General features: G+C 48.2%; 1 protein-coding gene across 2 annotated transcripts in view; it reads left to right on the top strand.

Moving 5' to 3' along the window:
* LDLRAD3 (low density lipoprotein receptor class A domain containing 3) overlaps positions 1-26,001 on the top strand; it is a 239,772-nt gene that overhangs the window by 54,769 nt on the left and 159,002 nt on the right. For both annotated transcript variants that reach the window (XM_058527142.1, XM_058527141.1), the window contains exon 2: positions 20,557-20,703. In XM_058527142.1, coding sequence (XP_058383125.1) covers positions 20,557-20,703 — 147 coding nt within the window. The remainder of the gene's footprint in view (positions 1-20,556; positions 20,704-26,001) is intronic.

The following is a 26,001-nucleotide window of genomic DNA, read 5'->3' as shown; positions in this document are numbered from 1 at the left end:
TGTGTATCAGAAGTACTGCTATTCCAATAATACGCAAATTATGACTTTGAAAGAATGGAGAAAGAACCATAGCAGTTGTAGCTTATGTGTTCTTTGCAATAAGGTGTCTGTTTTTGCTGGTTTGGGAACACAGTAGTGGTAGAGGAGAAAGGGTGCTTTGGGGAGTCAGATAGACCTTGAATTGCATCCTGGTTCTCATTGACTGGTTTGTTATCTTGAACCTCAATTGCTTCATCTGTAAAATGGGGATAAAAGGTACTCAGTATGGCTGCAGTGTGGGTTAAATAACATATACAAGTACCATGCAGGCCCTGATGCATGGCGGGTGCTCCATCAATACAGGCACCACTTCTAGGAGAAGTTTGCGGGGGGCCTGTCGCCAGCATGGTGAATGTGACTTCATAGTCTGCATCGCTGTCTAAAAGTGCTTTTTTCTGCTGTTGTCTTTGAAGGTTGATTTCTTGCTATTGATTTTAATTAGTAAATTTAGATTGCTTTCCCTCTATATTCTAAGTGGTAGAAGTTAGGGATTCTGAGTAATATATCTCTATTTAAAGATGTGAACCTCTGGGAATTTTGAAACTGGAAAATAAAAAAACCATGGATGGAAAAGATAGAAAGAAAAAAAGACCTGGTGCTTGAGGGCAGAGAATGGAAATTCATGCAATGTTTACATTCTTATTTTTCCATTATAGTTCTGAAGTTACTTGTTAATTTTGAAATATGAAAAGATCTATGTATACATTGGCTTGCCCATAGATGGTTATATTTGATGTAGTTACAGATAGAAATACTGTTCTTAGTTATTTGTATGGACATCCTGAGAAATATTCTGTTTTCTGAATGTTTCCGAGTTTTCTTCTCTCTTGTGCTTTAAATGGTCCTGAGGACGGTGCCTCATTCAGAGGGGAGTTTGGTAAAAACAGACAGTTTCCTGAAATGATGTGCATGTTAACAGGACCACTTAGCCTCTTGGCTCCTTGCCTATGAGTGGGGACTTCGAGGGACTGATACCTGTTTCTTTGGATGGTGTTCTTACGAAATCCATTCCCTTCTCTCCCCGTGGGTTTGTAACCCCCAGGGGAGTGTGTTTGAGGTTTTCCTTCTGTTGAGGAGCTGGGCTGGCTGATGGTGGTTGTTCCTTGAAGTCTTCCTGCCTCTTACTGACCAGTTTTGCTGACACGGCTGAGGCTGGAGCCATCCATGGCTCGGTTCCTCATGTCTGTGTGTTGTCTGCTGGGATCTGGAAGGCACTGGAAGAGAGCTGAGGCAAGGCCAGGTTTGCTGGCATCCCCTTTTTTTTCCTTAATAAAGACACTATTTTTTTTGAAGTCTTCAGTTGGTTCTTTGTTTTTCAGGCTTTCTTGGTGTGATCTTTGGATGTATGACTTGCTGCTGGACTGTGGGTCTGTGATTCTTGGGCCTGGTGAGTGCGGCCTGAGGTGTTCCTTCCACACCTCACCGCCTCCCTGCTCTCTGTGAGCTTCAAGCAGGCCTTTCCCTGTTTACACAAGTTCGGGGTTTTTCCTGGGGTGGGGGAGGTGTCAGGAGATTGAGTTGCTCTGGGCTGAAGTTTGAACAGAAGCTGTTTGTTTTGTGGGAACACAAGAAGCTGATCTGAGAGGGAGAGACGGACAGACAGAAGGGTGCTTGACAGGAATCTAATGTACCTGTGAAGGGAACCAAGATGGGTGGGATTACCAGCCTGGCCTTTAGTGAAAAGGCTGGAGCCACATCGTGTGAAATGATGGTCCCTGTTGTGTCAGACGAGTGGAGGTCCCTGAGAGGGTGCGGTATGCAGCTGTGGGCTGGTCCCCCAAGGACGTGGGGAGTGCTCTTAAAATCAGAGACACCCGTGGGCTGGGCACCTCTCCTGGCCGGCTCCCTCCTGTCCTGCGGGCCCTCCAGAGGAGGTGGCCGCCTTGCTGGTGAGCTGAGATAGCCTTCCTCTCCCGGGGCCGAGGCTCATCTCCCTGAGTTTCTGGGTGGTGGTGGTGGTGACTTGGCAGTGCCTCTCTGAAAGCATGATTATGGCAAGGGAGAGAGAGAATGCCACATTCAGACTGGTCACTCAGCCTCGGGCAGAGATCAGCGATCACTTGTCTAATTTGTGAGTTCCTCGAATGTGGATCTTTCTGAATGGCTTTTCTCTCCGTATGGTTTTCTATAAACTTTACATTTTTCTTTTTGTCAAAGGCAAATAAAGAAACCTTTTTATTTAACAAAAGAGGAGGAAAAACCCCCAAACTAACCACATGGGAAAGTTCATTGAAGACTCCTAACATCCCTGATAGCTAAGAATAACCCCAGAAGAGTTTGGGGAGGGGGGACAAAGGTAACCAGTGACGGCGTGGACTTCTAGGAGGAGAGTCCTGTCCTGGTTCAGACACCGTGGAATGCGAGCCGGAGCGGCCGGGCAGACTTCTCCAAATGCTTCCCGGAGGCTTGTTCTTCAGCCACAGATGGGATGGGACTGTGGCTGGGACTGCAGCGCCTGGTGCCAGGCCTGAGAAGTTTGCGTGCCTGTGGTTTATTGGGGTGTGGCTGATGCCATTTTGGGCATTGGAGAGAAGGAATGGACTGTTTTGATATTAGGGTAAAATGAGCCAATCAATTAAAAATAAATGTTGGGCATTCCATTCCCCACTCCTCACACTGCCAGTCCCCACCCGTCACCAGCTTGTGGCATCGTGAACTGTTGGACTTGGCGTGACTCTGACCAGTGAGTTTGCCGGTAGCTCAGGCTGTAGAAGGAAGAACGGAGAGAGTCAGCTGGGCGTAGACAGAGACGGCAACCGGGAGCCAGCTCCCCGTTCAAAAGGTCTTCTTTTATTATTTAAGTAAATTTTTAACAGAAATTTAACATACATCTTGAAAAGTGCCCAGATGTTAAGTGGGACGCTCCATGAATTTTCATGAAGTGAACACACCCGGGAAACCATGCTCAGCTCAAGAAACAGCATTACCAACACCCCAGAACCCAAACACTGTGCCCCCGCCTGGTCCCCCCACCTCCATCCTGACTTCCAACATTGTGGACTACTTTTGCATGGTTTTGAACTGGCAAGAAAAAGAGTTAGTCTGGCTCCTTTTGCTCAACGTTAAAAATTTCTAACTTCCGCCCCCTTTTCCAGGAGGCGGGTTGTGGGATGACCCTCCACCCACTTAGGTTGTGAGGACAGCTCCAGAACCTTGGCAACCAGACGCCCCAGCAGCCTCGGGCTCCGCTCCAGCCCTCTCGCTCCAGGCGCCCTTGAATGAGCTCTTCTGTCTCCAGCAGAAAGCGTGGCCTGACGCCACCTGGAAGATCCCGTAGCGTGGAAGCAGGCGTCCAGAGCAGGCTGTGACTGTGGGCTCCCAGCGAGCGCAAGAAAGCCTTGGACAGACGCGCTGCGTTCCGCGCAGAGGACAAATTAAATTTATATTAATCAGAGGCAGAGCCCCTTGCTCCCACAGAGGCCGCCGAGGTGGGGCCGCTTGTGGGGAGAGGGCTGCATGGGAGGGAGGGGAGACGTGCGGCCGTGGAAAGTGGCTCCTACGTGCTTTTGTGGAATATATTTGTGTTCTGAAAGGGAATGTAGCCTGGGGTATTTCCCAGAATAACTCATTAAGAAGCAGCCATCCATACCCAGGTTTCTCCAAATGAGTCCCTATTCAGGTTTGTTGTTTTTTTAGTTTGGGCCAACGTTTGGGGCTGTTAGTTTCATACTCTTACGAAACTGGCTCCTCTTGAGTTTAAGGAGTGCCTTCTCGTTTTAATATTTTGTAAATTGGTGCATGGGATGATCTTTGCCTTTTGGTTTTTGTTTCTTAAGGTTAAAGAAGCCAAGGTCTGTGTGTGTGTGTGTCTGTGTGCAGGGGTGTGTGTGTGTGTAAGTGTGTGTATGTGTATGTGTATTTTGATAATGGGCAGTGCTATTCAACCCCTTCTCTAAGTCATCTTAGTTGCTATTATAAGCTCTCCAGGCATATTTACTATGGTGATATTTTAAGAAATTTTTCTTGAAAAAGATGCCAGTAGAAAATATACCCATATGTTTAAAGGACCTCTCTATTCCTTCCCTCAGAGTGTATGTTCTAGGACCTTGCAGACGTGAATGTAAATACAGGTGCCTATATATTATCACATACTACTCTAGAGATAAACCAGAACGGATAATTCTGTATATATTGTTTTGCAACTTGCTGCCCTTGCCCACTGGCTGTATTGTAGATGTTCTTCCACATCAGTGCATGCTGGATCCTGGGTTCTTCTGGATATGCCATATCATGTTTACCCATCTCCCTCTTGGTAGGTTTTAAGTTCTTGTAAGTTTTGAGCTTTTACAAATAATGATGTAAAGAAAAAAAACCGTCTACATGAGTATTTCAATGCATTTATGTATTCCTAAGGATAGGTGCCTGGAAATGAATCAGTGAGCCCAAAGGTAAGCTCGTGATATGTAGTGCTGGACTGCCACTGGCCGGAGACGTTGTCCAGCGTCTCTCTGACCAGTAGTTTGCAAGTGCCCGTTCCCTCACATCCGTGCCAGCTCTCAGTATTATCCATTTTTTAACTTTTGCCGGTCAGATTGTTTTGAAAAATGGCATTTCCACTTGGATTTGTTTAACTGCCAGTGGGGTTGTGCATCTTTTCATTGGTTTATTAGCCATCTGTATTTTTTGTGACATGCTTGTTCATTTCCTTTATCCATTTTTCTCTTGGTTTGTTTGCAATTTTCTTATTGATTTTTAAGGAGTTCTTTGTAGTTAGAGACACAGAATTGTTTTTAGAAGATATATTCCGAAAAAAAATCATCTTGATTGGCGTTCCTGGCTATAAAGCTCCAGAAAAGATCAAGTAGCCTGTCTTCTTTTTGACACTGGCTAAAGGCTTTGGTTTTCTGTTTTGTTGTTATTTAATTAGGTGAAGTTTTTCCTCCTGGCTGCAGAGTCCCGGCTGCCTGTAAATGCATTATCATCTGTGCAGCGCGGGTGGCTCTCGATGTGCAGCGGAAAGCGAGCCGTGCCAGGCGGGGCTTGGCGCCTGTTGGAGCTGATTATCGAGGATGTTCAGTGAGAAGCTGGATCCCTTGCCTCGTTTCTCTTAAAAACCGTGGTCGCTCACGTCTTTAGCATTAAGGTGCGTGATTGACAAAAGAAGAGACAGAGAGAGCCTCCTGAGCTGCGTTGGCAGTTCTGGTCCATTATGTTCCTTTATTCTGTTGGCGTTTCCTAGACCATTGTGGCTCCCTAAACTGTTCTGGCAGGTTCACGTGGAGCCGGCATTCTTCCCTTCACGTCCAGAGCCTCTGGAGGGCTGCCACCTTCCATATTGCTAAACCAAGTGGGCTGTTTGTTCAAAGGATGCCAGGGCTGCCAGGAATGGGGGTAGCTGGGGCCTGGGTCCCTTTGCTCCCATAGCCATTGATGACAGAGGCAGACTCTTGATGGGACCCCTGCAGGCCCCTTCGTTCTGCCAGACCACCCTCCCTGCCTCCAAAAGCACAGGGCTTGCTTCTTTGTCTGCTCTGGATGAGAGTCCCAGCCCAAAATGCCACTGTCTTTGGTGCAGCTGTCACTACTCCCTGGATACAGAAAGAAACAAACAAAGGCCAAGTGTAGGGTGCTGATGATTTGGGATTCACCACGGGGAAAGGATAAATTGACCTCCCTGGGGATAGAGGCCTGAAGGCTTGACTGAGGCTGCCTCCAACCCAGTGTGGAGCAGAAACAGAGGCCTGACTCTTATGGGGTTATCAGCCGCTAGATGCGCCTGGGCTTGGTTCTTCTCCCCCATAACATGTGTCCAACCTTGATTTCTTGTGAGCTGGCTCTGAGAGATGAGTCGTCACAGAATGTTGGATCTGTCTCATGGGCAGCTGTTATCAGATATTGCTGACAGCCTATGTCATATATAAAGTCCTCGTGCCCAGGAGTTCTGGAGGCAAGCCCTCACCTGCTGAGGTTGCAGAATAAAGTGTTGGGCTACTTTTGAATTTTTACTTTGAGCCATGAAGAGTTATTGGTTTAAGCTCAAGCTGATCCAGAGGCGCAAATTGCTTTGTGGAAAATTGCAGGGTCCATTGACTTCTCAGGAAAGAGAATAATAGTATGAATAAAAAATTTTGGGGTCTCATCCCTCCACCCCCATTTTTCAAATAAACGAGCTCAGATCAAATTATTATCTGAGCATGAAGAAACGTTTTCGTTTCATGACTCTTAGGCTGCCTACAAATGTGGGCTGTCCATGGGATTGAGGAATAATCCTAACTTGCAGGAATGATCCACAAAATGTTTGGTGAAATGCTTTTCATAATATTATAGCACAAAGAAGCAACCATCCATATTACCATCTACCCACACACTTTATCCCTCCATCCATCCCTCCATCCCTCCATCCTTCCTTCCCTCCATCCATCCATTTATCCATCCATCCCTCCATCTATCCCTCTGTTCATCCATCCATGCATCCGTCCATCCCTTCCTCCCTCCATCCATTCATCCATCCATCCGTCATCCATCCATCCATTCCTCCCTCTATTCATCCATCCATCCCTCCCCCCATCCCTCCATCCCTCCCTCCATCCATCCCTCATCCATCCATCCATTCCTCCCTCCATTTCAACAAACATTCTGTCCTTGACTCTGGACTGCATTACTCCTCTGGGTAAAAGTTGTTCATGGGGTTTTGTGGGAAGACAGGCATGCAAACAATGAAGTATTGTGATAAGTGAAGAGATAGAGGTTTGCATAAGTTATGTTGAGAGGTCTGATGGGAGCTTGTACAGTGATCTGAGGGGCTAGGGAGGAACCAACCCCTGCAGCAGAGGTGGGCTGGCCAGGATACACAGGCCTCCTGTGCTGACCCCAGGATCTTGGGCCTTACCCTTCATGGGATGGAAGCCATGGGAGGATTTGAAGTGGTGAGTGACATGGTCAGATTTACTCTGCAGTTGTGTGAAGGATGCCTTTTAGGGGTCAAGACTGGAGCCAGGAGAGCCAGCAAGGAAGCCATTAATGCAAAACAGGCAAGAGAGAAGGACGTGAACTAGGGTTGCGAGTGGTAGGGATGGTGAGGAAAGATGGATGTGGGAAATATTTAGTACTAGTTGATTGATGTGGGTGGGGCTGAGGGAGGGGGTGGTTGGTGATTCTCGGAATACTTGGTGGTACAGGAGGGGCAGGTTTAGAAGAAAAATCAAAAGTTCTTCTCTGGATGTTCTGAGTCTGCTGGGGACGGAAGGATCTGAGACAGTAGGCGATGATGCAGCTGTGAGTAGAAGATGGAGTCGACGGGGAGAGAGCTCAGTTGGAGGTTGACCCTAATGGCGGATGAGATGGCTCCTCCAGGGAAGATGTATCTATTGCTCAAGCAGATGGGAGACAGGACTCTGAAGGCTGATGAGGGATGGGTGGAGGAAGAGGAGCCTCCAAGGTGACCGAGGAGGAATGGTCAGAGAGCCAGGTGTGTGGAGGAGGCCAAGGGAATGGAGTTCTAGGAGGAGGGAGTGATCCACTTGGTCCAAGGCAGCAGAGTTGTGCAGAAGGTAAAGCTTGAACAGTAACCTTTGGATTCAGCAATTGGGAGGCCGTTGATGACTTTGTGAGGACAGATTCAGGAAATAATGGGGGCAAGGACCAGCTGGATGTCAGGGGATTGAAGATCCTGCAGACGCTAGGGTGTGGACCTGTTTAAAGGTTAATTATGGTCTCAGCGTTCACTGAGCCTTTGACTACTTTCCAGTGTCTTGGTGATGAGCTGCCCCTGTTGGCAGTAACCTGAACTGGAACTGGAGTTAGTCACACTGTGGGGCATATTCAAGTCATTGAAAAATCATTTCTTAATGAGCAGCTCCTTCTCCGGATCTCTCATCTCACCTGGTAGGATTCGATTGTGTTCAGTTCAAGATGGATCCTTTTACACTGCAGGTCACCCTTCCTCTAATTATTAATCGTGTAACTACATTATAATGGTATGCCTTGTGTAATGACCTATTATGTGCCTACATTCATCTAGTCTTTATATAATAGTAATTCTTTAATAGTGAATGATAATACCTTTAAGAAGTGAACTCTGGCTAATCTTATGGCCTCTGTGTGCTCTCTTATAAAATGTATGGAAAATCTCGGAAGCTTCCACTGAATTTTTAGTGTATTTTTTTTTCCTTGAGAGGTTTTCTGGTGCCAGTGATAGACAATGAGAGTGCCAATATTTTCATGAGAGTTCCAATATTTTCAGATCTGTGACTCTGCAACTCCAATACCCCGAGCTGTGGACCTGTGGACAAAACAGCCACTTGGTTTCCCAGCGACCTTATCAAGTTTGTGTTTGGTCCATCTCCATTTTATTTATTTGTTTATTTTTTGCTGAGGAAGGTTGTCCCTGAGCTAACATCTGTGCCCATCTTCCTCTACTGTGTATGTGGGATGCTGCCACAGCATGGCTTGCTGAGCGGAGTGTAGGTTCGAGCCTGGGATCCAAACCTGTGAACCCTGGGCTGCCGAAGCGGAGTGTGTGAACTTAACTACTACACCACTGGGCTGGCACCTCATCTCCATTTTATGGAGGAGGAAACTGAGGCACAGAGAGGTTAAGCCACTCCCTGAGCTTGGAAGGAGTGGAATTAGAATTCCGAGTTTGTAGGCTCCAGGGCTGACCTGAGTGAGAGGAGCTCTATAATCTCACCTTAATTTTTAATTTGCTTTGTTTTCTGGACTGTCGTAAGCTACCCTTCGCAATCTGGAAAACCCAAACAGGTTAGTCTGCAGGGTTTCAGCCTTTTGACTTACGAAATCCACAAGTCTCTTGCAGAGGTTGGTTGCTCGCTCTGAAAGCTGTGCTCCCTCAGGCACGCATACTGTAGCGGTAAATACTGCTTAACTCTGGCTGTTGCTGGGTGTGCAAACATCGTTTGCTCAAGAAGTCAGCTAATTCCTCATGACGGAGGGCCTGTCGTCGTGTTGGGCGCGGAGGAAGTGTGCCTGCGTGAGCAGCTTGTAGAAGCGGGATGGACCAGTTTAATGGATTAAGCTACTTAAGAAAATTTAAAAAGATGCCCAGGTTAATACGTATTCCCCCTGGCGTGGTGCTCACAGGTCGGCATTTCTGATTTCCCTGGCCGAGTTCCTCTCTTAATCAGAAGTGATAAGCCAAACAGTCGTTCATTTGCTGAGACATGAGGGAAAATTGTGATGAGTGAAGTGAACCTGAGACGCCCTGGAATCAGTAGGGACCGAGGCAGGTCTGATTGCTGGGCCTTGGGAGATTGTTTTCTCCTGCTGCAGGGAGCGTGGGACCAGTTCTAAAGGGCGGAGGCGAGAACTGAGTCTCCTCGGGGCTGGAAACCTGCGTTCTCTGTCCAGCCCCGGCCCTGCCTGTTCACAGGCTGGTTGATCTCTGGGTCGCAGTCTCTGTTTTTAGAAAGGAGGAACTGCCTTCAGTACCTGCCTCACAGGGATGTTTTCGGTTCTTTAGAGGAAGAGCTCTATGTAAATCCTCAGTATTATTATTATTATTTTTTGTGACATCAGCCCTGTGCTAACATCTGCCAATCCTCCTCTCTTTTTGCTGAGGAAGACTGGCCCTGGGCTAACATCCGTGCCCATCTTCCCCCACTTTATATGGGACTCCACCACAGCATGGCTCGCCCAGCAGTGCGTCGGTGCACGCCTGGGATCCGAACTGGCGGACCCTGGGCCGCCACAGCGGAGCGCGCGCACTCAACCGCTTGCGCCACCGGGCCGGCCCCCCTCGGTATTATTTTTAAATGCTGAAGAATGTATCTAGGACAGGCAGCTGGTGAGTGTCTGCCTGCCGGGGGACTGCAGTTGTGTGCATGGAAACAGGAATGAGTGAGTTGAGAGTGGAAAAGGAACTGGGACGTCATCTCTTCCTGCCTTGTTTCACACATGTGGAAACTGAGGCCCAGGGAGGTGGAGCAGCTCCCTCATATCCCAGTGGGGAACCCCAGGTGCCTTTCTGCTTTGATCTGCCTCATGGCCACGTTGTTTGGAAGGGTTGGTTCGTGTTTATGGTTTGGCTGCTATGAAGAGCCCTAGGAATGATTCAGGGAGGGCTAATTATTTCTTGGGAGTAATCAAGCTGAGACTGTTGTGTTAGAGACACACAGCCGAGGTCGCATTGTGAGGTCCTTCAGTGTGTCCTTAGAACCTGGTGTCTGTGCTCCAAGTCTGCTTTTTGGAACATCAGTGACCACCAGCTCTCAGCCAGCCCCAATTCCAGCAGGCTTCCCACCTGCCCAGGCTGTGCCCTTTCTGGGGAGGCAGGGAGAGAAGGGGACCCAGCCTTCTCTGAGTGCCACTTAAGAGTACCAGCTCGATGAGGAGAGTCAGGAAGAATGTGTGGAGGGAAGGAAGAAGTAACAAACACGAGTACTATTTATTGACCCCTGAGTATATGCCACCTACTCTATTATATTTGTTGTATCCCTCTGTCTATTATATATATAGATATTCTGCCCCTCTAGCCCTCTGCAGCCATGCCTGGGAGTTTTACAGATGGAGAATTTTAGCTCAGAGAGGGGAACTCACTTGTCTGAAGTCACACAGCTAGTTGTTGTGGTAAGAGACTTGGGCATGTGGCACTTATGCTTGGGTGTGCCAGATCACAGCCTTGGCTGCCTCAGCCGAGGCCATCTTTGCTCAGCTTCCTGCAGCCCTGTGTTGAGGGGCGAGGAGGCAGATAGAGTGGCCTATTCTGAGAAGGTCAGCTTTACTGTGGCTTTTCCCACTCTGACGTTTCAGGGAGTTAGTATTTGAAAAATATCTGACCTTCTGGCTGGGCCTTATTATTTTTATTTTTGGAATGTCACAGCTCAATAAGTTGGGTGGGTAAGTCTATCTTAGGAGATGTGTTTATTTTTTCCTCCACTGTCCGCTTCTACACTGCAACTGTTGCTGCCTTTCAAAAAATGAAGAGAGTTCCTAATAGACCAAATCTTCCAGACGGATGTCCCTGCATTGGCTCTTTTTTCCCCAGTATGAACAATTGCCACCTTTTATCTCTTATTCTTTTATAGTTGATGGGGTTTTTGAAGCGAGAATATTAGTGGTAAATGGCTCCATATGTCTTTCATAGATTTTTCTCAAATATTAGCCTAATTTTTGTTCTGCATAATAAATCTTATTAATGAAACGTTTTTTAAAGGATGGAGAAAAGTACCAAGAATAACACAAAGAAAGCCTGTGTGCCTTCCGCCCAGCTCCATTGAATTCTAATGTTTTGTCAAGCTTGGTTCCAATTTTTTTTTTTTATTTGTGAGGAAGATCAGCCCTGAGCTAACATCCGTGCTAATCCTCCTCTTTTTGCTGAGGAAGACCAGCTCTGAGCTAACATCTATTGCCAATCCTTCTCCTTTTTTTCCCAAAAGCCCCAGTAGATAGTTGTATGTCATAGTTGCACATCCTTCTGGTTGCTGTATGTGGGACGCGGCCTCAGCATGCCTGGAGAAGCGATGCATCCATCAGTGTGCGCCCGGGATCCGAACCTGGGCCGCCAGTAGCAGAGCGCGCGCACTTAACCGCTAAGCCACGGGGCCGGCCCCGATTGTTTAAAAGAAAGAGATCTTAATAGTTGAAGTTCGTTGTGTACCCTCTGACCCCTTTTGCCAGAGGCTAACCACTGCCTTGAATTTGTTATTTTTCTCTCCTGTACATTTTCAAAATTACGTTTACATCTGTATGCATCCACCAGAGTAGTGTGTTTTTCAAGCTTGCTTTAAGTGATATTCTGCACCTTGTTTTTTTCACTTAGCATTAAGTTTCTCGATTTGTCCATGTTGATTCATGCCACCCCAGTTCATTGAACTGAAGCCCTGGGCAATATTCCATTCTGTGAATGTCGCCCCATTTTTCATCTCTGCTCTTTTGGGGGATCATTTAGTGTGTCTTGCAATTTGGTGTTATGGCCATCCCGCAGGGAATGCCCTCTTGCTGTTGTCTCGTGTACGTTTCTCCCAGGCCTGGGGTAGGTACCGGAAGAGGACTGGTGGGCTCCGCAGGTCAGGGCACCTTGAGCTTCACGAGGAGTTGCAGCCGCTCCTCCGGTTACTCCAGCCCGTGCAGCATGTTCCTGTTGCTCCGCATCATCCGCCACTTGAGAATGTCAGACTTCAATTTTTGCAAGTCTGATGGGTGTGAAAGAGGACTTCGTGTTTTCCTTGATTGTCCTTTGATTACCAGCGAGGTTGAGTGCATCTGAAGTGGCTGCTGGAGTTTTCTCATCAGTGAAAGTACCTGTTCAGAGGCTCCGTCCAGTTTTCTGGGTTGTCTGTATTTTCTTATATCATCTTGTAAGAAAGTCCTAGATATCGATCTTTCTGGGTTATTGATGTGGCAGATACCATCATCCAGTTAGTGGTTTATCTTTTAACTTTGTTTACAGTATCTCTTGGTGACCAGGAGTTTCACATTTTGATGCAGTTGTATTTATCAGTCTTTATGACTTGTGCTTTTTTGAGTCTTTTTTCAGAAATCCTTCCTTACCCTGAGCTTGTAAAGCTATGCTTTTGGGTCTAAATGAAGCTCATTTTGCGTTTCTGGCCTCATTCCGTGGTGTGCTTTGGCCTTCTCCCTGCTTGCCCTGCCTGAGTGTATCTGCAGAGCAGAGTGTAGGCTGCAGATCAGTTCCCGGGGACTGGGAGAGTTGTTGCAGCCGTCCCTGGGCTCCTGGAGCTGGGCTGAACTTGAGATGGGAGCAGAGTCCTTCTTCTTGACCCTGTGGCTGTTTCTGAGAGGTGCTGAAGTGTGGGGTTGACTTGCCCCCTTAAGCCTGGCTTATTTGCAAGCCTGATAAAATTTGTCATAAGTTGGCCCCTCCCTTGTCCTTCAGTTTCACTGCCTGATTGTCACTTCCTGCTGCTGCTGATGGACACTGAAAAGAAAGGCACGTGGGGGACAGCTCCTGCTCCAGGTTGTCACCCGGCCTGACATGCAGGTGGCCCTTGGCGAGGACACAGTGTGTGTGAAAAGAGAGAGCTCGTAAAAGTTCATCCAGAAGTTCTTCACTTCGGTTCCTTTCCTCCTAGAGCTCAGGAGTGTTTTGTAGACCCAATCTCATGTATCCATTGTATTCGCACAAAAGTGTAAATCAGTTCAGATAGGGTTCAGATAAATTCACAGAAGCTGAGAGCGTCAGAATTGGAAGGGCGCTTAGGAGACACCACTCATTCAGTCAACAAGCATTTACTGAGTGCTGGGTGCCTGGCATTTGCTGGATGCTGGGTACACAGCAGGAAACAGGACAGCCACGGTCTCTGCCTTTGTAGCAGGGGGAGCAACCACCACACCGCAGGGATCATTTCAGAGTGTGGCAGGTGTGATGGGATGGAGAGGAGATCCTTTTGCCATTTTGTTGTTTAGATAGACCTTTTGTCTTCTAGCTCAAGAGTCTCAAACTGTGGCCCTCGGGCCAAAGCCAGCCCACCACAGTCCCTGAGCTAAGAATGGTTTTTACTTTTCTTTTTTTTTTTTTAGGAAGATAGGCCCTAAGCTAACATCTGTTGCCAATCTTCCCCTATTTTGCATGTGGGACGCCTGCCACAGGATGGCTTGATGAGCGGTTGTATGTCTGTGACTGGGATCTGAACCTGTGAACCCCAGGCCGCCAAAGTGGAGTGTGCAAACTTAACCACTATGCCACCAGGCTGGCCCCTGTTTTACATTTTTAAATGGTTGAAAAAAAATTGAATATTTGCAATAGATTTTGATGATAGGGAACACCAACTTGGAACCTCAATCAAGTGAAATATTACCTGTTCTGTCCCCCCAAAAAAGATTCCATTCTTTTAATTAGTAGACCTGTATTACTGATAATTGTTCTCAATTATTATATTTTAAATTTCATCAATAAAACTTTTGTGAACATTGTTTTCTCTCCTCTCATGGAAATACCTATGTAGTATACTTTAATTTGGCCTCCTAACCTGCACAGCCTAAAATATTTACAATCTGGCCTAAAAAGTTTGTGGACCCCTGTTCTTGCTCTGTGACCTTGGGCAAGGTACTTCTTCAGGCTCCCTTTCCTTGTGTACAAAATGGGCGTGGTGCCTGTTTCATAGGGCTATTGAGAAGGAATAAAAAGAGAACTGATGTTAAACTCCTGCCACGTGGTAAGAGCTTCAGTAGATGTTAGATCTTCTAAAAAGTCATTAATGATCGTTTTCTTAAGGGCTGTTAAAGGGAGCATGAGGAGGGGTGGCGACCAGGGTGGGGGGCTCAGCGTCATGAGGAACATCCTCCTCCAGTGTTGCTGTCCAGTGCGGAGCTGTGGACCTTGGACCTTGCGAGGGCTGCATGCCGATGGCTCACCAATCCCCACGCCATTAGTGCTGCTCCGACATAATTTTCCTCCCGAAACGCAATGGAGCGTAACTAACAACTGTAAGTAACAGCTTCGGGCCGTTCACGAGGCTGTCAATATGGGCGGAAAATAATTCATACAGCTCTTTCCTGGTGAAGAACTGTGCTTTCCCTAGACCCCCTCACTGTCTCTTGCTTGCCTTGTTAATACTAGCCATTGGCTTTCTTTGCTAAGTCATTTTAAGAAGGAAACAGCATTGGTGCTCTTGTATCCTCTTGCTGCTGCTTCGCATTTCACGGGAGAAGCGAATGAGCTGGCTGTGTGAGGTGCAGGTGCTGGGCGGACAGCCAGGCACACTCACGGCCAGGTGACTTTCTCCATCCGTAAATTGTTCCTGCGGCAGAATTACAGCCGCTCTTCCTTCAGGGTCAGTGTAATTATGGTACACTGTGTGTGTGAATGAGGAATCGGTGCAAATATGAAACCTGTGAATGCCAGCGGTCAGCAGTCCTGGGCTGAACCCGTGAGTCGTTTTCTACTTCTCACCGATTTCCCTGGGCTGTGTCTTCCTTGAGCAGATGGGGCTGGAACGAGCTCCCAAGGCATTGTGGTGTGCAGAGTCTAGACAGAGCTGGAGACCTGGGTGTGCTTAAGTACCGGGAGCCAGAGGCACATCCTCACTCCAGGCTTAGACTTCCACGCATGACTCTCCCTTCCAGCAGGATGCAGTTTGATGAGAGCCGCGTGGCTCTGGGAAGTGCTTGGACAGATGTCTCTGGTCCCATCTGACACTGGCGTCACTGTGCGGAGCAGTCTGGCGTCAGGGGGACCTTCAGGCATTTTCCCGGGATGTTTACAAACAAATCATTGCAGACGAGCTCACTTGGTGCCTCACATGTCCCTGTGCATGGACCGTGTGTGTGTGTTTGAAGAAGTGAGTCAAAGGGAAAGCAGAGGGTTGTTTTCAGTGGCCTTGTAACATTATGTCTTTCGGCGCCAGGCAGTGGGAAGAGGTGTGTTATTCTCTGGGGAGGTTTTAGGGAAGATCTATTTGAGATCTTCAAAATGGAATGCTAGGCTGTACGTGTGTTTGTACGTACGTGAGTGTGTCTTGCTTTGTTGTTCATTGAGCCGCATGCTTGTCCAGAAGCACAGGATGTAAACAAAGCGGTTGGGCAGAAATCTGAAAGCAGGTTCTGTTGATGGTTTGCAGATGTGAGTTCTGTATTGCATCATGACAGGGGAGTCCCCAGCGGGAGAAGAGCAGCAGAGGGAGAGACGAGAATGTGGAGGACTCCAACTCGTAGAATGGGATCCCCATTTCTCAGCTGGAAAAGTCAGCATCACTGACTGCATGTTCCGGAAGGAGAGTTTGGGCGCAGTGCAGCAGCTGCCTGAGTTTTTACAGTCGCCCCGGTTTTGGGCCCCTCCTCAAGTATAAATTTGTGGGGGCAGAGATGTGGGGAGAAGCTGCTGCAGCAAGCTGTTTGCCTCTGCCCGGGGGGAGGACTTGGAATTTTCTTTTCATTCTTGGTGTAGTTATTTTAAGTGATGTGCTGCAGTGAAAATGGGCAACTCTTTTTCATTTTTCTGCTTAATGAAAGGAGGAAAAGGGAGAAGGAGAAACCCTAGCTAGCCAACTGCGTCCTAATGCTTGTCTGTTTTGGATTCTAAATGTGTCCCAAGACGCTGAGATGGGATAAATATTTCAACTACTAGAAAGCCCTGCTGTCGGGCTGAAAAGATTTCTAACCTCTTTTAAAGCAGACAGGTAGGGATTTACTTGCACAAATCCAGACACCCCTAGGTCCCTTATTTTTAACTTTATGTGTACAGATCCTACTCACCTTCCCCGGGGATGAGGGAGGGGGTGGATGTCAATCAGCCACTGGAGACTTGATTTTGTTCTTAGAGCGACCACAGATATTTATTGGGAACCTGCTGAACACCAGGTGCCAAGGATGCAGAGCTGAATAAGCAGCGCCCCTCTGCCTTCAGGAGGCGTGCAGTCCCGTGGGGCAGTGGTACCGTTATGTCAGGAAGCGCAAAGGAAAACGGAGGGCACGAGCAGAGTGAAGAACAGAGGGACCAGCCTTCGATTGGGTGTCAACGAAGGACCCTCAGAGTAAGGGATAAAAAACTGAGGTCTGAAGGACAAGTGAGGAGATGCGCCAGATGTGTTAGTTTGCTGGGGCAGCCAGGACAGGCTACCACAGACTGGGGGGCTTACGCAACAGACATTTATTTTGTCACAATTCTAGAGGCTGGAAGACTGAGATCAAAGTGTGGCAGGGTTGGTTTCTTTTAGGGCCTGTGTCCTTGGCTTGTAGATGGCTGTCTTCCTCCTGTGTCTTCACATGGGCTTCCCTCTGTGTGTGTCTGTGTCCAAATTTTCTCTCCTTATAGGGACCCCAGTCAGATTAGAGTAGGGCCCTCCCTAACAGCCTCATTTTAACTTAATCACCTCGTTAAAGGCCCTATCCCTGGGGCTGGCCCTGTGGCCTAGTGGTTAAGTTCAGAACTCTCTGCTTCAGCGTCCCAGGTTCAGTTCCTTGTTGTCAGCCATGCTGTGGTGGCAACTCACATACAAACTAGTGGAAGACTGGCACAGATGTTAGCTCAAGGTGAATCTTCCTCAAGCAAAAAAAGGAAGACTGGCAACGGATGTTAGCTCAGGGCAAATCTTCCTGAGCAAAAACAATAATAATAATAATAAAGGCCCTATCTCTGAATGCACTCACATTCTGAGGCACTGGGGGTAAGGACTCCATCATGTGAATTTTGGGGGTACAGTTCAGCCTGCAGCACCAGGTGAAGGGTGAGTGGAAGAATCTGTCGGTGAACAGTGTGCGGGGACCTCGCTGCAGGGACAGTTGTGTTTGAGGAAACGGGTTGGAGATGTCCATGTCAGTGGTCAGGGGCTGGATCATGCCTGGCCTTGTAAACCATGGCAGGGTTTTAGATTTATTCTGAGGGCACTGAGAAGCTTATCAGTAGCATTTTAAAACCTTCTCTGCTGTGAGGAGAAGGAACCGGGGGAGTGAGAAGTGAAAGTTGGAAGCTTGGGTTAAGCCAGGAATCCTCAGCCTCGGCTCTATGGACATTTCGGGCTGGATGATTCTTCGCTGTCGGGGGGCTGCTCTGTGCACTGCAGCTGTGCACACTAGATGCCACAATGGAAAACGTCTCCAGACACTGCCATATGTCCCTGGGGGGGCAAAATTGCCCTCTGGTGAGAGCCACTGGCTTAAAGGGGGCAAGAGGTCATGGCGGCTTGGATTGGATGGTGCCAGTTTAGTGAGGCATGTTGGATGGGTTTGAGGAGGATTTTTGAAGACAGAATCAACAGAATTTAACCTCTTTTTGCCTTGGTTTCTCCTCATGCTTTTGAGTTGGATGATAATGTTGCTTCCCTTAGCACAAGGCTCTGGGCCCCCGGCATGCATGATGGAGTTGCTCAGAAGAGGACAAAGAATGCTCCTCTGTGTCAGCAGTGACCTGGCCCCGGGAACTCTGGTCCTGCTGGGAGCCCCGTGGCGGGCAGGACCTCCTGTTTATAACAGACTGGTGTTTAGTCTCTGCCTCACACCCTCTCATTTGTCAAGTCCATGTGCCGCCAGCCCATCGGCTCTCAGAGCAAGTACTTTGGAATCTAATCTGGCCAATTTTCTGGCTCCGGAAATCTGTTTATCAGAACAAGATTTCACAGTTGCAGTGACTTTTCCAGGGGGCTTGCCTTCGAGGAGCCGGCTCTACAAAAGCAAGTGTAAATGATTTCCAAACAAAAGAGAATGACGGTTACTTTCCGGAGCCCTGAAGAGTTCCATGCTGGCGGGTGGAGCCCGGAGCAGTTGTTAGGAAACAGCTGAAATGTGTGGGTTTTCTGGGCTGAGCATTCTGAGTCTGGCCGGGATCCAGCACCTGGCTGTCCTAGGCTTCTCTCCGATGCCTCCCCTTCAGGCACCTCGAGCCCTTGCCCAGAGCTGGTGAATTGGTTTCGTCTTCTTCTCGGGGTTGATGGTGGCTGTCTAGAGTCCAGTCTTGAGAGGGATTCTGATATTGAGTGTGGGCGCAGTGGACAGGCTGCCACGATTAGTGACGTCTGACCTGGTGGTGGAATAGGGAAATAGTAGCACAGTACATTTGCAATTCCAAACAGTCAGAGCTGCGTGTTTTTTTATTCCATAACCTTCCCTGCCCTGGGCCGAGCCTTCCTGCACTGCCTCTTGGCTGTCATTCTCTAGGCCTGAAAGCCCTCACGTTCCATCTCTGTCTCGATCAGTGTCCACTGCAAATGCCACCTCTTTCCTGGAACCTTTCTTTAATGCCTTGAATTTTGACTTTATCTTAAGAACATTAGGGAGCCATTCAATGGCTTTATAAGGTAAAGGAGTGTGGTGATCCATTTGCACTTTAGAAAGGTCCCTCTGGCCACAATGAGAGTGAGTGGGGAGACAGGGAGGCCAAGTTGGGAGATAGTGGCAGTAATCCTGGTAAGAAATGGTGGTGACTGGGGCTGGAGACCTGGCTGTGACGATGGAGACTAGCGTCCATAGCGGGTGATGGAGTGAGAAGGGGAACGGGGGAGATTTTTAGGGCTCTGGTGCCGGTAGTTAGGGCAGGGTGAGGCGCCCCCCTGTAGCTGCTCTTCTAGAACTCTTCGGTGAACTCGGAAAACTCATTTCAGTGGGGAGACGTGCATGTGTGTTACGTGCATGTGTTACGACTTCAGTGCAGTGTGGGGCAGCTGGTCTACAGGAATATCCATGGGCTGGGCTGATGTGGGATTGCTTGCCTGTGGCTGTGTCCCCTCCAATTTGCTGTTGACCACCTGTTCCAATTGTAAAATGTTTTTAGTATCACTCCAGTAGAACCATAGCCACACAGCAGAGTGCTCATTTCTACTTGGAGAGGTCAGGGAATCCTTCAGAGGGAGGGTAACATAGAAGTTGTATGCTAACAGGTATGTAGGGATTTACTAGGAGACCCCACAGGTTGAAGGGCATTCCAGGTACAGATAGTAGCACGTGTAAAGGATAGTGGCATGAAAGAAGACGTGATGTCAGGGATCTGAAAGGAGATGCTTCTCGTTGGCAAAGCTTGTGAACAAGGATCATGGGCCCTGCTCTCCTCCTGCTCCCCACAGGCAGGTGTGGATACCCCTCTTCTTAGTACACAGTAATAAAATCATTAGTATACCGATATGCCTTTCCGGCCTGAAGGAAGGAGCCCTAGTGTTCATCTCTGCATCTCTAGGACCTAGCACAAGTGTCTGGTCATCAATGTTCAGTAAATGCTTCTTGAAGACTTAGGAGGGAACCTGGAGGGTCTGGTCTTTTTCTCTGCTTTTCCCCTAAGACCATTGTACTTCCCGAGGGCTCCTTATCTCCCAGCCATTGATCACACTGGCTCAGACTGATCAGATTGATCAGATTCTGGCTGCCTGGAAAGCCTGCCCCCGGGGTCCCTGGGTGGATAAACTCAGCACCCCAACCTCTGTGGTCTGGGCCTTTCCTGTTTGTTTCCAGCCTCAGAGTTGTCACTTTCGGGCGGGGGCCTTGGCGTTTTGTGGCTTTGTTCAGTGGAGTTGATTCTAGACCTCGGGCCTGGGTTCTAAAGCTCCAGGAACTCTCCGCAGGCAGTTCGCTGAACTTGGTCCCCTCTTGGGGGTTGGAAGGCCTGAGTTTAAGTTTCAGTTTGGCCTCCCTCCCCGTGCGACCTCAGGCAGGTTGGTTTTGTGGGCCGGGGCTCCTGTTTCCTAGAGTGGAACGATCTCCTAGTATTCCTGCCGACGTGGCCCAAGTTCAGGGGTGCTGTGGGGGTCGAGCCACAGAGTCGAGCCTGGCAGGAGCCGCAGTCCTGCCGCAGGAGGCGTTGGGATCCGGCGCTCGCTCCTGTCTTGGAACCCTCATTTTTAGCCACTGCTGGTGGCCAGAAAAGAACGTTTGGATTTTACGACCAAGCTTTTTGACAGAGAAAGAAGAAAAGTCAGCGAGCAGCGCTTGTGTGCCGAGCATCGCTAAGGGCGTGCCCTGTGTTTCTCCCTTTAGTCCTCTCAGAATCAGGAGGTGGGGTGGGGCAGATGATCAGTCCATTTCACGGATGAGGAAATTGAGGCCCAGAGAGTTGGAGTCACCTCCCGGAAGTCTCACCTAGACACCCGTGCCGAACAAGAGCCCGTGCGGTTGTGGGGGCTCCACGGGTCCTTGCGTCATTGCCGTGCTGTCTGATCCCCCGTCCCCTCTCTCCCACAGAGAGCCAGCTGCTCCCCGGGAACAACTTCACCAACGAGTGCAACATCCCAGGCAACTTCATGTGCGGCAACGGGCGGTGCATCCCCGGCGCCTGGCAGTGCGATGGGCTGCCTGACTGCTTCGACAAGAGTGACGAGAAGGAGTGCCGTGAGTGGGGTGGGGGCGGGGGGCCGCGGGCAGGGGAGGGGGGCTGGACCCTGCACTCTGCTTGCCCCTGCTGGTGGGTGTGAGTCTCTGGTGAGCGGGCCTGCCCTCTCCACTCTGTAGCTCTGTCTCAGAGCAGCATGGTCTGGGCAGAAACAGGGGTCTCGGTGAGAATGGAGCCACAGCTCTGGGAGAGCAGAGGACCCTGCCACCAGGCTCTTCTAATACCCACCCCGGAGACTGTCACACCTTCACTTTACATACGAGGACTCTGAGCCTCCCAGAGCCTATGTAGCTTCAGTGTCTTCCAGCCGGCAAGCAGCAGACCTGGGTTTGAACCTCGGGCTGCCTGACCCCAAGGCCCAGGCTGGTGACCACCTGTCATATCTGGTACATTGTGGAGCCTTGACGATTCAGTAAGCTGTAGTGTTATGTCGAGTACCCAGCACGGAGTTGGTACTGACTAGACAGAGAGTAATTTGCTTCTACATGTCTTTTTCTCTGCCGATACGGCCTGGGCATCATCTTCAAATGGGCACCACCAAGACCTGGGGGTTCTTTCTGATCTTCCCCGCCCCACCTCCTTCTTCAGCCTCTTTCCCGTTTCGTGCCCCCGAAATATGCATCAGATCTTCGTCAGTGGTAGCCTACAAGAAAGGAGGCACCTGGGATGTGCGTTGAGGGGCGTCCAGGGTGTGGGGTGGTCATGCTCCCTGCCCCATCGAGGCATATTCCTCTTCCTTGCTCAGGTTTGGTGCTGCAGACTGCGCTCGGCTGTGGCACCCTGGCAGGTGGGGAGCAGACCCGAGGAGCGCTGGGCCGGGGTTGTCGAGTGGGGGACTGCATGCCTTGGGACCACACAGCTGGACAACGGTTCTTGGCTCTTTCGAGGGCCTCGTGCACCAAGCCACAGGGCCTCTCTGACGGGAGAACTGTGTGTTCTGGCTCTGAATCTGCTGTCTCTCTGGAAGCCAGCTGAGGAAATGGCTGAGGAGAGGATGATAATCTGAACTTTTAACATAGCTGTTCCTGGGGTTTGAGGCCCAGTCTGTTGACGCACGGGAAGGGGCACTGAATTTGGAACCCACCTCTGGAGCCAGCCACCCCTCCCTCATGATGTGCTCCCTCAGGCAAGCCGTCTGCTCCGAGACTGGCCCTTGGTCTGTTCAAGGGGTCCAGTATCCCTGCCTGCCCCCACTCCTCAGAGAGGTTTTGAGGGGGGGTGGTTTGGGAGTATGGTTTTTGTTGGGAATATTTCATTTTGTTAGTTGCGTGTGATTTTTTCTGAATAGACCAGTATACATAATGCATTTTTATTTTTGCAGAATTTTTTTAAAAGTTTATGTCTATTTCAACTTTCTGAGTTTCTAGCATGGCTTCAAAATTGCTAGAAATTTAACATTTGTAATTTGAGTTACAAATGAGATAGTTTGTCTGAACTCTGCAATTTGTCCGGTTTTGAGCTTTATGAAACACTCTTTGAATATGTGGAAGGATCTTTTCCGGAACATGATGTATATTTTGAACTCCAGTAAATGCAGATTGTCTTCAGGTGAGCTGAGAATATTCAGCAGAGGATAAGTTTGTGAAGGATGCAGGATTGGGAGTTGAGACCTAAATTCTGTTCCCAGCTTTGTTAGTGGCAGCTGTGTGATATTGGGGTCTTCTGTGACATTCTGTGTCTCTGTCAGTCCAGTTCCATGATTTCAGAATTCATGTGCAAACTGGAAGAGGTGGTGGAAAGAGACTATAAAAAACAAGATGGTGTGGGCAGCTGCCTGGCGCTGTTTGGTTTGGTTTGGAACAGGCTCGTGTCGGCTCTTCTCCATCATTTTTTCTCCTCATTTCCCACCCTTAACCCCCAAGTGTAGTACGGACTTGATTGACATTTATTTAGTCTTTTGATCAAAACATAATTTAAAAAAACCATACACACAAACACAGGCAGTAAGAAAATCTCTTCTCTGTTGCCCTTCTTTTTTTAATCTTTTTTTTTTCTGAGGAAGATTAGCCCTGAGCTAACATCTGATGCCAATCTTCCTCTTTTTGCTGAGGAAGCCTGGTCCTGGGCTAACATCCATGCCCATCTTCCTTCACTTTATATGGGACGCCACCACAGCATGGCTTGACAAGTTGGTGTGTCGGTGCGCACCCGGGGTTCGAACCTGCGAACCCTGGGCCACCACAGTGGAGCGCGTGCACTTAACCGCTACACCACTGGGCTGGCCCTCTTTTTGTAATCTTTAAATGAGAAAAAGAGAAGAACGCTATAAAGTTCAGACAGTAGAGGGAAGGAAAAGAAGTCTTTTTCTAAAGGAAATTCTATTTGTGTTTTAAATTTCTTGCCTCTTGCCTTCTAGTCCAGGAGGTGAGGGTGTGAGCTCTGGAGAAAGACTGTGTCCAGATCCCAGCCCTCTCCCCCCCGTGCTGTGTGGTCTTCGGAAAGTTACCAGAATGTTCTAAACCTTAGCCCTGGGGAGGATGAAATGAGAATTCTTAATCTCCTGGTTTCTCAATTTCCTCCTTTCCAGAATGGGAGTAAGGCCTCTAATAAGCATTGTTGTGAAGTGTGAGTGCATGTCGGCACACAGCATAGTGCTGGGTGTGTTCAGTGAGTGGTAAACGTTAACTGTTACTGGTCATTCTGCACAAACTGTTTTATACAGCTGTCGTCATGAGGGCCCGTGACCCAGTAACCTGCTTGTTTCTGCTTCACATAGAAGCCGTTGCCACATTTCCGTATTTAACATCATAGTTGTTCTGTGAGGCTGCCTGCCTTCCATCAGGTAGATCCCTGTCGCCTAACCATTCTCTAGGTTGGGTGTTTAAGTCTCTCTCGCTTTTTTACTTCTGCTGATCAGAATGTTTAGAGTCCATTAAGGAACCTGTCCGTACCCGGAGGACAGACGTATGCGATGGGTTCAGCCTGAGCCAGCATGGGCTGAGGGCTCCAGGACATCAACTGGACCATCTTTTCAAGGGCACCCTGAGAGTGGCCGAGTTAGAATTCGTGCCACCTCCTTCCGTGTCTTGCTCGGAAGTTACAAAGCCCTTTCTCTGATTCTTTGGAACAGCTTGATCCTTACGGGAGGAGAGTGAAGGCGGCTGCTGTTCTCAGAGTAGTGGTGGCCTCAAGTGCCCTGTGAAATAGCTTTGGCCTTTAGAAGATAATACACTTAAACAAGGAGAATTCTTGCCCTTTCCAGAGGGTGAGAGAAGAGTGGAGAGATGTGGTGCTGGGTTGTGAGGCAGTGAGAAGCTATTCTGTATCCACTGCAGAGGAAAGATTCTCATAAGACAGGAAGAAACTTTTTTATCATAAAGGTAATAAAAATCACATATTATAAAAATTGGGGGAACAAGGAGGAGAAAAACAGCAGAATCACACATAGAGTCCGTACTCTAACAGAACCACTGTTAGCATCTTAGAAGTTTTCATTCAGGCTTTTCCCGGTTTAATCACCATAGGTATACAATTTTATATTTTGATTTTTTTCCAGGTAACATTTCAACATTCTAACATATTTCTCTTTATCATTTTTAATGCTTAGATAAATAGTCCATTCACTTGGTAAAATATAATTTATTTCCTCATTATTTGGCATTTATGTTATTTCCAGTTTTTCATTATTAGAAATAACATTCACTGTTGTGAACATGAGGGTGGACGTGACTTTCCCCGTTTTGAAAAGTTTTCTTACGCTAGATTCTCAGAAATGAAATTCGGGAGCCTTTCCTGGCTCTCGAAACAGACGCCCACTTGTTTTGCTGAAAGTTTGCACCAGCTTCCTCCGTCACTGGCAACATGTGAGAATTCTGGCTTTATTTTACTCTTGGCAGTATTGGGTAATATCTTAAAAAATATTTTTTTTTCTGGTTAATTTAATAGTTGAAAATGGTTATATATTTTAATTTTCAATTTTTTTATTAGCTAAAGAGGTTGAATGTTTTCCCATACCCCTATTTACTACTTGTATTGCCGACTTTGTGAAATCTCTTAATGGACTAGAATACATTTCCAACTGAGTCGAGTCATTAAATTTTCTGCCTCATGTGTCTGGCGAAGCTTCCCCTTCGAGTTTGGAGAGAAGAGGCTTGTTTTGGGATAGTTTGAGTGTGTTTCGGTTTTTGGTTTTATCGAAATGATTGTTTTATCGAAATAACTTTTTTTTTGGTAATAAAAGGAATAGAGAGACGTTTTGGAGAAACGTGGCAGCTCCATGAAAGCACTCATCACGACAAGAGCTGTGACGTGTGCTTCCTTGAGCCTGCTTGGGGCTGCGCCACCCGGGCATGTTACATGACATTAACTCATTCGATTGTCACAAGCCTCCTGAGGAAGGGACTGTTGTTGTCTCCAGATGAGGAACTGAACCACAGAGATTGCACAGAGCTCCCGTGGTCCCAGAGAGTGAGTCCCCAGAACCTTCCTCTATCCGAGACCACAAGTGGGGCCAGTCAGTCCCTCTCTGCATGTGTCTGTGTTAGTTACTCTGCTGGGTGGGATCATACTGTATGGTATCACTGCTATCCGGCGTTTTTTTTTTTAATTTAAAAATATCGATAATGTTTTTCTGTACAAATGACTTTAAAGTGGCTTCTAGTCCTGTGAATCTCTGAAAGGAGAGACTGCTTTAATTACTGCCACTCGCTGCAATAAAGCAGCCACCCAAATTTCCAGAACCCACAGGTGATCTGAAATCAAGCTCTCCTTCCAGTTTTGTGTTGGATTTGAGCTGCCCTCTCTCTGTGGCCTGAGCACATGTGGGTGAGATCTTGAACGTCTGAGATCCGGGGGTTCATTTTCTTCTTTGAAAAATTATATTGGTTGGTGTCTTTGACCAGGCTTGTTGAGACTGTGTGTGTGTGTGTGGACCAGGCTTGTTGAGACTGTGTGTGTGTGTGTGTGTGTGTGTGTGTGTGTAGAGGGTGGAGATGGAGATATATTCTATTCAAGGGCCTTGTCATATGGTAAAATGTTAATGAGTCTCCCAGTCCAGAGACAGAGAAGTAGGTACAGAGATAGAATTGGAATTTTATTTCCTTTTACTGTCCCCAGCCATTTCTTGAGCACGCCCTCTAATTGCCCTAGTGTGATGGCAGAAATCCATGAGCTAGGGTTGAGAGGGCAAGTTTGCAGTAATGATCACCAAGAAATATAAAAGGAGAGGAAAGCCCAGGCAGACAGCCTTCCTCTGTCTTATTATCGTCTTTCTCGTCTTCTGCCCCTAGGTGGCGCCACATGTGTTTTCTGTTAAACCTGATGCTACAGGGCAAGCAGAGAGGTGAGGGGAAAAGCTG

This window comes from Diceros bicornis, chromosome 31 (assembly GCF_020826845.1).
Source record: "Diceros bicornis minor isolate mBicDic1 chromosome 31, mDicBic1.mat.cur, whole genome shotgun sequence".
In the NCBI taxonomy this organism is placed as follows: Eukaryota; Metazoa; Chordata; class Mammalia; order Perissodactyla; family Rhinocerotidae; genus Diceros; species Diceros bicornis.
Note: the sequence above shows the minus strand (reverse complement) of the source record. Positions and strands in the feature narration are given on the sequence as shown.